The sequence below is a fragment of the Solanum lycopersicum genome, chromosome 10, assembly GCF_036512215.1.
Source record: "Solanum lycopersicum chromosome 10, SLM_r2.1".
In the NCBI taxonomy this organism is placed as follows: Eukaryota; Viridiplantae; Streptophyta; class Magnoliopsida; order Solanales; family Solanaceae; genus Solanum; species Solanum lycopersicum.
Genome location: NC_090809.1, coordinates 24,274,937 through 24,287,782, shown reverse-complemented (window position 1 = coordinate 24,287,782; position 12,846 = coordinate 24,274,937). Strand labels below are relative to the sequence as shown.

The 12,846-nt window shown below is 36.9% G+C and overlaps 1 protein-coding gene across 1 annotated transcript; it reads left to right on the top strand.

Annotated features, from left to right (window-relative positions):
• The first annotated feature begins 5,896 nt into the window (after positions 1-5,896).
• LOC112942273 (putative protein TIC 214 N-terminal part) lies at positions 5,897-6,919 on the top strand. The gene is made up of 5 exons (XM_069290522.1): positions 5,897-6,235; positions 6,361-6,394; positions 6,450-6,518; positions 6,555-6,616; positions 6,671-6,919. The coding sequence occupies exons 1-5, from the start codon at positions 5,897-5,899 to the stop codon at positions 6,800-6,802; spliced, it is 636 nt and encodes a 211-aa protein (XP_069146623.1). The 3' UTR covers positions 6,803-6,919.
• The last annotated feature ends 5,927 nt before the right edge of the window (positions 6,920-12,846 follow it).

Genomic DNA, 12,846 nt, shown 5'->3' with positions numbered 1-12,846 from the left:
TAGATGCAGTGTCCTTCTTGGGGCACGTGGTTTCTAAGTATGGAGTGATGGTGGATCCTTCTACGATTGATACAGTGAAGAATTGGGTAAGACCTACTAATGTGTCAGAAATAAGGAGCTTTGTTGGGTTAGCTAGCTACTACCGTCGATTTGTCAAGGGATTCTCTTCTATTGCTTCCTAATTGACGAACTTGACTAAGCAGAATGTTCCATTTGTATGGTCGGACGAATGTGAGGAAAGCTTTCAGAAGCTCAAGACTTTGTTGACTACCGCACCTATCCTTACCTTGCAAGTAGAGGGTAAGAAATTCATTGTTTATTGTGATGCATCCTATTCTTGTTTGGGTGCAGTACTAATGCAAGAGAAGATTGTGATTGCTTATGCTTCAAGGCAATTAAAGGTGCATAAACGTAACTATCCAACTAATGATTTGGAATTGGCTGCGGTAGTGTTTGCATTAAAACAATGGAGACACTATTTATATGGGGTTAAGTGTGAGGTCTACACGGATCATCGTAGCCTTCAGTATGTCTTTACTCAGAAAGATTTGAACTTGAGGCAGAGGAGATGGATGGACCTACTGAAGGACTATGACATCACTATTTTGTATCATCCGGGGAAGGCGAATGTTGTAGCGGATGCTTTAAGTAGAAAGGCGGGAAGCATGGGAAGTCTAGCTCACTTGCAAGCTTCTAGACGCCCACTGGCTAGAGAGGTTCAGACTCTAGCTAATGACTTGATGAGATTATAAGTAAATGAGAAGGGAGGATTGTTGGCTTCTGTGGAGGCAAGATCTTCCTTTCTTGACAAGATTAAGGGAAGACAGTCTGATGATGAGAAACTGCACAGAATTCAAGATAAGTTATTGTGAGGAGAGGCTAAGGAAGCACAAATTGATGAGGAAGGTGTTTTGAGGATCAAGGGAAGGGTATGCGTACCCCGCGTCTATGATTTGATCAACACTATTCTGACAGAGTCTCATAGTTCAAGGTATTCTATACACCCGGGTGCAACCAAGATGTATCGTGACCTAAAGCAACACTTTTGGTGGAGTAGAATGAAGCGTGATATTGTTGACTTTATTGCCAAGTGCCCAAACTGTCAACAAGTAAAGTATGAACACCAAAGGCCCGGAGGAACACTTCAGAGAATGCCCATTCCGGAATGGAAATGGGAGAGAATTGCAATGGACTTTGTGGTTGGTCTTCCAAGGACAATGGGTAAGTATGACTCCATTTGGGTGATTGTTGATAGGTTAACTAAATCTGCTCATTTTATTCCGGTTAAGGTGACTTACAATGCCGAGAAGTTAGCCAAGATCTATATCTCAGAAATCGTTCGATTGCATGGGGTTCCACTATCCATCATATCAGATAGAGGTACGCAGTTCACTTCTAAGTTTTGGAAAACATTGCATGCGGAATTGGGTACTAGGTTGGACCTTAGTACTGCGTTCCATTCTCAGACCGATGGTCAGTCTGAGCGAACGATTCAAGTGTTGGAGGATATGCTTCGTGCATGTGTGATAGAGTTTGGTGGTCATTGGGATAGCTTCCTACCCTTAGCGGAGTTTTCATACAATAATAGCTATCACTCAAGCATTGATATGCCTCCATTTGAAGCATTGTATGGTAGGAGATGTAGGTCTCCCATTGGTTGGTTTGATGCGTTCGAGGTTAGACCTTGGGGTACTTATCTCTTGAGGGATTCGATGGAAAAAGTGAAGTTTATTCAAGAAAAGCTTCTAGCGGCGCAAAGTATACAAAAAGAATATGCAGATCAAAAAGTTAGAGACTTAGAGTTCATGGAGGGTGAACAAGTCTTGTGGAAAGTTTCACCAATGAAAGGGGTGATGCGGTTTGGTAAAAGGGGTAAACTAAGTCCAAGGTACATTGGACCATTTGAAGTACTTAAGCGAGTAGGGGAGGTGGCTGATGAGTTAGCCTTCTCTCCAGGGCTTTCCGGAGTACATCCGGTATTCCATGTGTCGATGTTGAAAAGATACCATGGGGATAGAAACTACATTATTCGTTGGGATTCAGTTTTGCTTGATGAGAACTTGTCTTATGAGGAGAAGCCTATTGCTATTGTAGATAGAGAAGTTCGCAAGTTGAGCTCAAGAGAGATTGCATCCATCAAGGTGCAATGGAAAAATCGACCGGTTGAAGAAGCCACTTGGGAGAAGGAGGCAGATATGCAAGAAAGACACCCACATCTGTTTACAGATTCAGGTACTCCTTTTCTCCCTTATTTTCCTTCTTGTGATCGTTCGGGGACGAACGATGGGTAAATTGGTATCTATTGTAACGACCTGTTTAGTTGTTTTGAGCAACAGACTTCAATTCTGGAAAAACTGGCAGAAGCGACGGACCCCACGACGGACCGTCAAGGGCACGACGGACCGTCGCAGGGTCTTGTTTCAAAACACTTAGAAAATCTGAAATTGGGTACTGAAAATCGACTCTCTGAACTTCGTAACGGAGTGGCAGGACAGACCGTCACAGGCCATTCACCAAAAATCAAGTTCCCGAACTATGCGACGGACAGCAGGACGGACCGTCGCAGGCGCGACGGCCCGTCACAGTTTGTATAATCCCAGTTGGAGTCGGATTTCTGTTTAAGTTTTAAAGGGGCGTTTTGGACTATTCCTGCTATAATTATATATTTCGTGGGTTGATATTAATAACTCAAATTCTTGGGGGTTAAAAGAGGTAACCTTAAGTTAATTCGTGCGGTATTATTGCCATCTTTTATTCTTAATTATATACTAATTAGGGTAAAAGAAAGAGGGTTTGAATAAGAAAACAGAAAGAACAAGAAGGGAGAGAGAGAACCGATCGAGAGAAGAGGAAAGAACCAAGCTTTGAGGATTAACTTGCTTGATTTCAATTCTTCGGTGGAGGTAGGTTATGGTTTTCATGCTATTCGTAGTAACTCTTAATAGTGAATGATATGTGTTAGTTGTATTGTAAACCCTTCAATATGCTTAATTGTATGCTAGCATGAATGATGTGATTATGTAATTGTGAATAAATAAGCATGATGAAGCTATTGGATCCTAAATCTTGAAAAGAAACCCTAATCTACCTTGTTAATGATGATGCCTTGGTATAAAAGAAGGCTTGATGAACGAAAGTGGTGAGATTAGGGGATCGGGTGCCACGTTCCGGTACAAGGATAGAATATGGATCGGGTGTCACGTTCCGACACCAGGATAGAATGAGGATCGGAGTGTCACGTTCCGACACCAGGATAGAATATGGATCGGGTGCCACGTTCCGGTACCAGGATAGTATATGAGGATCGGGTGTCACGTTCCGACACCAGGATAGAATATGGATCTGGTGCCACGTTCCGGTACCAGGATAGTATATGAGGATCGGGTGTCACGTTCCGACACCAGGATAGAATGAGGATCGAAGTGTCACGTTCCGACACCAGGATAGTATATGGATCGGGTGCCACGTTCCGGTACCAGGATACAATATGGATCGGGTGTCACGTTCCGACACCAGGATAGAATGAGGATCGGAGTGTCACGTTCCGACACCAGGATAGTATATTGAGGAGCGGAGTGTCACGTACCGACATGAGGGGAATAAAGATAATGAATCTTGAAATATGTTAATATATTCAATCTAATGAACTGAATTCCCAAATGAGTACGATGAGGAGGTGTGAGTCCTCATTGATGTGCTTGGTGTTGTAACCAAGGGTTATGGTAACTGTAAATGCCGTATGCTAAGGATATTAGTTGATTTTATGATATTGCTTAATACATACTGTTTTCTATTTTGAGTTGGCCGATGATATCTACTCAGTACCCGTGTTTTTTACTGACCCCTACTTTTATTGTTTTCTTCTTGTTTATTTGTGGAGTGCAGCAAACGTGCCGTCATCTTCGACTCAACAGTAACTCAAGCCAGTCTTACTACATCGGAAATTCAGGGTGAGCTAATGCTTCTAGCTTGGACTGGATCTTCTTCTTCAAGTCTTGATGCCTTGAACTTCCAGCATGGACTAGCTTCTTATGTATTTTTAGCTTCTTAGAATACTCTTAGTTTAGTAATTTGATTATAGATGTTCTTGTGATGATGACTTCCAGATTTTGGGGATAATAATAGTTATTGATTTTATTAATGAGTTTAAGTCTTCCGCATTTCTTTATGTTGATATTACCCTGAAATGTTAAGGTTTAGATTGGTTGGTTCGCTCACATAGGAGGGTAAGTGTGGGTGCCAGTCTCGGCCCAGATTTGGGTCGTGACAAAGATAATCTTATGGAGAACATACTCAAAACCCTAACTACACTTTGTACAAAAGTGGATAGTATAGGCTTGAGAGTTCAAAAGCTAGAAGAAAATGCTGAAAAATCTAAAGCTACAAGTCAGCAGCATGACTATAAACATGCGGAGCTACGTCGTTCGGCAGATGGTAAACAACCAGAGCTAAAAGGAGACGTTGGGAAACTCCCTAAAACCCATAACATTACTAATGTTGCAGGTACAAGTACAGGAGCTATGGAAAAAACTACATCAAAAAATACAAACCTAAACAGCTTATTTACGAAATCATTTATTCCAAAGGTACAGATAGTAGATACCCTAGCACCACAAACATCTACATATGCAGCCAGCCTTCATAAAGAAAAGAAAACTTATAACCACATATCCCAAGCATATATTTAAAACCTATACAAAATATAAAACTTTTTAAACCATAAACCCAAATATGCCACAACCACGGAAAAAACCCAGGACTATCTTTATCACACAATCAAAAACAAATCCAAACCTAGTTAAAATTTATTATAATTATGGATTATTAAATACAGTTTATACATATACAGGAGAAGAGATAAGTGGAATCCCGGAGGTCCACAAAGCATTTTTTATATACAAAAAAATAACAAAATGAAACTTATTTTTTATAAGATTCTATACAGCACCAGCCGAGATACTTTATGATGAAATAAAACCAATGATCCACATAGTGAAAATTGGATTAACACGAGAGATGATAATACCGGAAGACATAGGGCAACAACCAGAGATACCCAATTTTTATGCTAATAAAAGAATAATCGAGTTATCAACTATCATACAGGAGTTATCTAATAACTATCTAAAAGGAAATACCATATGGAGCTACTATTCGAGAGATCATTTAATGATATATGCCAATTCGCGAGAGATAAGGCAAGCAGATATGGAAGAAGACCAGAAATGGATTTTGTCTTTGTTAAAACCAGAAGCTACACCAACAACTAGAGCAATAAAACAAGGATTCATCTCTGAAGAACTAATGACAAGATATTGCAAGTTAATTGGTCACATATATCCAGACCATATATGTTCTAAATGTAACCAAGGTGATGACATAGTCCCTGAGGTACAACTAGAATAAGATAACTTGCAAAAATAAGATACTTTATGTAATAATAGTATTATTGTAATAATATTGTATTTTGTCATTTTGCGTCGGCCATAAAAGGCCAATTATGTAAAAAGTCGTAAAGTAAATAAGCTAGTGTGTCGGCCACAAATAAAAGAAGAGGCCATTATGTAAAGAAGTAATAGTAAGTCTTTTGTTTTCTTGTGTCGGCCGAATATAAAAAGGTCAAGTGTAAAGTAGTAGTGTAGGCGATTTGGCCAAAGGTGTCAAGTTTTCTTGTATAAATAGAGGGTTCTCCCTCATAATAAAATAAAAACACCTATGGTAGTAACAGGATTTAACAATGAAGGAAGTATGATTAAATATAGGGCAAAAAATATTAAAATACAAATATGGGATAAGATATTAACGATAGAAGAAATTTATAATTTTGAGTTCACAACAAAAGATATATTACTAGGAATGCCATTTTTAGATAAATTTTACCCACATATCCTTATGCATGAAGATAATCAATTCGGTCGTTGTGGTAGGACTCTATTATGGATTTCTGACAACATTCTCCATAGGGCCCTCCTATCTATTCCTTCTCCGAGCTCTGGTTATGGAAGAAGGAACCGAGAAGAAGGTATCAGCAACAACTGGTTTTATTACGGGACATCTCATGATGTTCATATCGATCTATTATGCGCCTCTGCATCTAGCATTGGGTAGACCTCGTACAATAACTGTCCTAGCTCTACTATATCTTTTGTTTCATTTCTTCTGGAACAATCACAAACACTTTTTTGATTATGGATCTACTACCAGAAATTCAATGCGTAATCTCAGCATTCAATGTGTAATCCTGAATAATCTCATTTTTCAATTATTCAACTATTTCATTTTACAAAGTTCAATGTTAGCCAGATTAGTCAACATTTATCTCTTTCGATGGAACAACAAGATCTTATTTGTAACAAGTAGTTTGGTTGGTTGGTTAATTGGTCACATTTTATTCATGAAATGGCTTGGATTAGTATTAGTCTGGATACGGAAAAATCATTCTATTAGATCGAATAAGTACATTCGATTGAATAAGTACCTTGTATTAGAATTGAGAAATTCTATGGCTTTGATCTTTAGTATTCTCTTATTTATTACCTGTGTCTACTATTTAGGCAGAATACCCTCACCCATTCTTACTAAGAAACTGAAAAAAGCCTCAAAAACCGAAGAAAGGGTGGAAAGGGAGGAAGAAAGAGATATAGAAATAGAAACTGCTTCCGAAATGAAGGGGACTAAACAGGAACAAGAGGGATCCACTGAAGAAGATCCTTATCCTTCCCCTTCCCTTTTTTCAAAAGAAGGGTGCGATCCGGACAAAATCGATGAAACGGAAGAAATCCGTGGGTATGGGTCTCCCTAAATATCCTAGTCTTTGAACTATGTTGCCAACATAGGGAACTAGCTTGGTTCGAGTCCATAAAAATAGAATTTTTTGGTTTCACTTTGGCCAGTGACTCCACCTCTTTTCGGTGTGGGGAAGACACTAGATTTCATGATGCTCACATGATCTATGTCGGTTAAGATTTGAAGTTTCTCAAAGTATTAATGTCAATAAAATGAATGATACTGAATGTATTTGTGCTGGAAAATCAAGAGGTCAAACCGTAATAAGTAATGACATAAGGTCATTCTTGGTAATTGCACTTCATGATCCCGATGAGAGTGTTCAAATTCATCCTAGGTATAGATGGTGTTAACATCAACATATGAATGAATGAAATGAATAATGTGAAGTACAAATGAATGAATGAAGCAGGATCTGTGTTTGCTAAACGAGACCTCGGGTTGAAATCCCATATGTTTGTCCCTCACTTGATATGTCTTAGTGCTACGTACATGATTCCAAGGTCTCACGGATATGAAATTTATACTATATGAAATATTTAAGGCATATATGTGAACTATGTGTGTATGATGTCTGACTTATTCATGGTATGACCTTCCTATTATGAAATAGTCAAAGTCAAGAGACTTGACCTTCTAAGAAAGCATGTTGATTAGGAAGAGATATTCTTGTTCATGTATTACCATTATGTGTTGTTGCATGTACCCATACTTAGTACAAGTGTGTACTAATTCCATACAATATTACTATTTAAGGTGTAAACTTAGGTAGACGTTGTGGGTATCATTGTAGTTGTTCAGACTCAGAGATTTGATCTGGACATGGTAGGTTCCTCTCGTGCTTCTTTCCTATTTTATTTAGACGCTTGTAATGATGCCATTTTTTCAAGTATTACATATGATATGAGATTCCATTTCTTTCAAGTTGAATTCATATTAAGTCTGTATATACTTCAACTATTATTTATTTTAAATTTTTTTGGTAATATTAACAATATGAATATGATGAAAGCAAAAGGAGACTTGTCTACGACTTCTTAAAGATCAACACCGCCGGTTGCAATTTGAATTCCAGAATCCGGGTTGTGACAATCTAGAAGACGAAAATCTTATTCAGTTTTATCTTTCACTTGTTACAACATGAAAAATTATTTACACACCTTTCTAGGAAAGGGATTAGGACTTACTTATTCTAAATACATATGAGAAGTTCAAAGTGAGAGAAATACACCATAATCACAGGCAAGCTCCTACTATCAAACACGTGTTATACAGTGATATTACGGAAACAGGGATATTTATTTAAAAATAAATCTTGTAATTATTCTTGGTGACCCAAAATATATTTCATGTATGTGATTATTGAACAATTTTCACAGAAAATCGACAAAATGTATTTATGTATATAGAAAAATAGTAACAGTTTAATAATGTAGCTATAGCAACAAATATCTCACCCTAAAACTTAAGCCAACTGAAATTATGTAGTTATTCAATAAAAAATGACAAAATAAAAGAATTCCAAAAGTAATTTGTATTGTTAACAATATTGTCCAAGGCAGCCCCAAACAACTGAGGCAATCGATGGCTTGTGTGCTAGTTGATGCCCCGTCGATGGGTGTCGTTGTTAGGTACATAGGTTGGGGAGTGAAGGGAACCTTGTTGAGCCTCTAAACCCAACAACGGATAGACATGAAGTTCTGTTTGTTGACAAACGGTCCGTCAACTGCCAACCGTCAATAGGCACTGTCCTGCGTGCAACATCATTGTTAAGTTAGACGTGAAGTGTATTGGCGGTTCCTTAAGGGTCTATTGTGTATATATCAGTCTTTAACACTTAGAAGATTTCATTCTTCAAAATCAAAACCCTAAAATCCTTAAGAAATTCCTAAAGACTCCCTTGAAGTCCAAAGTCAAGTAAGAGCTTGGATTGTTGAATTAAATGGATATTATTCATCAAAGTGAAGAATTATCATCATTGAGGTATGGTTTTTTATGCTTGAAACTCTCTTCATCAAGGAGCCCAACTCTCAAGAAGTTTTCCAAATTTTTCAAAGTTGAATGTTCTATTTCATGATTCTACCATAGGTTCTTGAACTAATGTTTTTTAAACATTGATTATGTATTAAATTTTTATGGTTTTGATGATTTAAACCTAAGTAATCTATGAACCCATGAATTGCATGAACCCTAGTTTTTGATAAGTTACGAGTACTTGATATTGACCTAATGTTGATGAATTTTGGTGTAGTTTTCCATGGGTTGTGTAATGATGTAATAATTGTAGTAAATTGATATGTAGAATGTGTTAGATTGATGAATATGTAGTTATTTATTCTAGTTTGATTGTTATTGATATAATTGCATTGAATTGTTGATTATGGCCATGGTAAGGGCCTTATTATATCGAATTGGGTCATTTGACATTGAATTGAGGTATTGAAGATGAGTGGTGGTAGGCTAACATATTTCCTTTATTTTATGTTGATTAGACTTTAATTATATTTTTATTGGTATAGTCCACTTATGGTGGCGGTGTTATGTGCTTTACCTACATATGGTGTGGCCTTGTTGGCGTTAATATAAGTATTATGATGATCACGGCCTTTTCGGCAGCTACTTGAAGTAATGTGGCTATTTTTGTATTTAAGTAATATGAAAGTATATGTGTTCTTCTATTCATGTCATCTTAGGTGATCATGTTAGACTATGACTTTGACTTGTGTGTATCATTTTAGGATTAATGCTTTGTTATTCCTAATTGACTATATAAGTCTATGTTTTTCACATTGATAATGGTATGATAATGTATAGGAATATTTAAGGAGAATATGGTTATGTCTATGTATTTCTTGAATGACATGTAATACGTGTTAAGGTGAATTATGTTCAGTTTTGTTTGGTTGACTTGTGTCCCTTACTTGATGCATGAATGAATGTGAATATGTGATGTCTTGACTAAGGATGCTAAAATATTTTATTGTTGTATGTATGAATGACATGAGACCATAAATGATGTTAAGAGAGTCTTTATATGGAAACATTGAACCTTGTCGTAAGGTTATGAATGTTGAAGTAGAAAGCCATAATGGTATGCTTCAAAGTAAAGGAATGATTGACTTAAGGTTGATTTGCTGGAAAGACATCATATCAAACCTTAGGAAAGTCATAATGAGCTTATTGTCGCCATTGTAAGGTAAACCAAAAGGACCTCTTGGGTAGGATAAATGTAATTGGATTATGAAATAGATATGGAACCCCTTTATATGGAACTTAAGGTGAATTAATCTATGATAACAAAGGCTAGCACCGAGTGAGTATGGTAAGGGAAGTGGTTTTAGTCAAAGAATGAGACCAGAATACAAATCATGCCCTTCATATTCCTTAATCATGAGCCTACATGGGATGTGCCTAAGTTATACCGTTGGAAAGTAGAACAACCTCATCGATGTAGGATAGAACTACAAATTACATGTCTTGCTATCATGGTCTATGTTGGTTATTTCCTATTCTCATCATGTGGGTTACTTACTAGAATTAGAAAAATTCTATGAAATTTAGGTGGTAGTATGAGACTCTATTTATACATTGCACAATAGGCTTTGAAGGTGTTAGTTAGAGTCCCTAGGTTTTTTCCAAGACCATTACTTGAATGTCCATTATGTGATGTATGAGTCTCTAAATGAACTAATGAAGTAATGACTTATGTTATGAAGTATGTAAATGAATGAGTACCTAGTCTAAATTGATTTAAGAATTCCTTAACTAAAGTGTGAAGAGGCCATAAAGGATGATCTCTTCAGTCTTATCTTTGGAAGTCTTGAAAATGACTCTAGTTTGGGAAGTTTGTTGAATATGTATACATAATCTAAGCCTTAGGTAGTTAAGGATTATTTAGGTAATCTTTAAGAAGTCAATCATGGACGTTATCTTCTTGATTTACTTAAGTAGGTCTTTTTATAGCTTTTGGAAGGAGAATATCACGTTATGAATGTGTTGGTGCATTAAGTAAGAATGATTCTATCATAGGGATCCTAGAAGATCTCTTGAGTGTGTGTGTAAGGGATTGTATGGGCGGTTAGTTCACAATTCACTCACGTGAGACTTAGAATCACTTTTGGTAGAAGAATCATACATTGATGTTTATGATGCCTTGTAAGTGTGTATGTGACTCATTATAAGTAGTATTGAAGGTCCTTTAAGCACACTTAGAGAGGGTGTAGAAGCGGTTTATTTTTGTTTTATTTTATGTAAATCTTAGCATAGCTTTAAGTGGGATGATTACATCATAAAAGGTGTCTATGGTGAAGACAAGCGACTTCACTGAAAGTAAAAGAATTCACTATAACAGTGAGTTGAGGTTAATGTAAAGTGACTTAAAAAATTATGGTAATTGATGTAAATGCTTTCTTATGTGTTTCTTAGTTGATAAATGTTATTCATATGAATACAATGTGAATTTTAAATGAAAAGAAGCATATTTCCAATAAATGTTTGTTTTCATGACTTTTATGCATTATGTCATACTTAGTACATGTGGTTGTACTAATCCATGATTTTATCTATCTCTATAGTTGTTGGTAGGTGAGGAGCATTTGTGAAGCAAGACTTGAACCATAGCATCATTCAAGAGAAGTTGAGGTATGTACGCATTTGATTCCAGGGCATATATGTCTTTTATGTTTTCTATTTGATGTATTGTAATAGACTATGTATTTCTCTATTCGTATTGTGTATGGGCCGTGTCCAAGAATTCTCATGTATTAAGTTTGATGAGATTGAGACTTAGTATTTCCTATGATTTTATATGAAATATTTCTTAAAGACTATGTTATCTTTTGTGAAAAGTTTTAATTCCGTACTATTTTCACTATGTTTATGCGACGAACGATATGTAAGGGCTTAAGGTCCATTATACCGGTTGCAATCTGATATTGATCCTAACTTTTAGCGTGTGGCTTCGGGTTGTCACAAGCTTGTTATCAGAGGCAGGTTGTGAAAGTAGTTTTAGAAATAGAAAAGTCTCATTAAGTCACGTCTAGTAGAGTCATGACCATTGGTGTGATTCGCGACACATCTATGTACTAGAGGATATAGGACGATAGAGTTTCCCCTATTTTCTACTCCTATGTAGTGCGGTAGAGTAAAAATTATGAGTACTCTTTTCTTATGGTTTTCCTTCCATTTCTAGGAAGATGATTACAAAGAAGATACTGGCTAGGATAGTTGAGGAGAATGATGTGCGAGAGGAGATTCCTCCTCAAGTTGAGAAAGTAGCTCAAGGTTCTTAAGGTAATCATGTTCGTCCCCAAGGTGATAAAGTCCCTATAGTGTAAGGAGGTAATGAGGATCCCCCGGAGTCAAGTAATCGGGATATTAGAGAGGCTTTTCTTGCTCTAGCCCGAGCCATGACTACTTAAGTGAATGTAAGTATAGTGCCTAGGGTGAATATTGTGGAGAGCACTATGACATCTAGGTTGAGAGACATTGTGACAATGAATCCTCCTATCCTTTTTGGCTATAAGGTGGTAGAGGATCCCAAAGAGTTTCTTGATGGAGTGAACAAGGTGTTGAGTGTTAAGGGGGTTACATTTAGGGAGAAGGCGAAGGTGGCATCGTACCAATTGAGGGATATTTCTCAAATATGGTACACTCAATGGAAGGATACTAGGTCGGAGGAGTTGGGACCTATTGAGTGGGAAGAATTTAAGGAAGATTTTCTTGGTAAGTACTATCCCCGTGAGAGGAGGGGAAATTAAGGTAGAAGAGTTTATCAATTTTAAGCAAGGAAATATGAATGTTAAGGAATACTCTTTGAAGTTATCTATGTTATCTAGATCTGCCCCTTCCATTATGTCAAATCTGAGAGATGAAATGAGTTATTTTATGTCAAGTTTAGTTGATCTAGTGAGGGAGGAATGTCTTATCGTGATGATACTTGATTATATGACCCTAGATAGTCTTATGGTGTATGCACAATCAATTAAAGATTCTAAACTTAGGAGGATGGTTAGAAACTTGAAAAGAGGTGGTTCTAGTGACTAAGGGAAACCTAGGTTC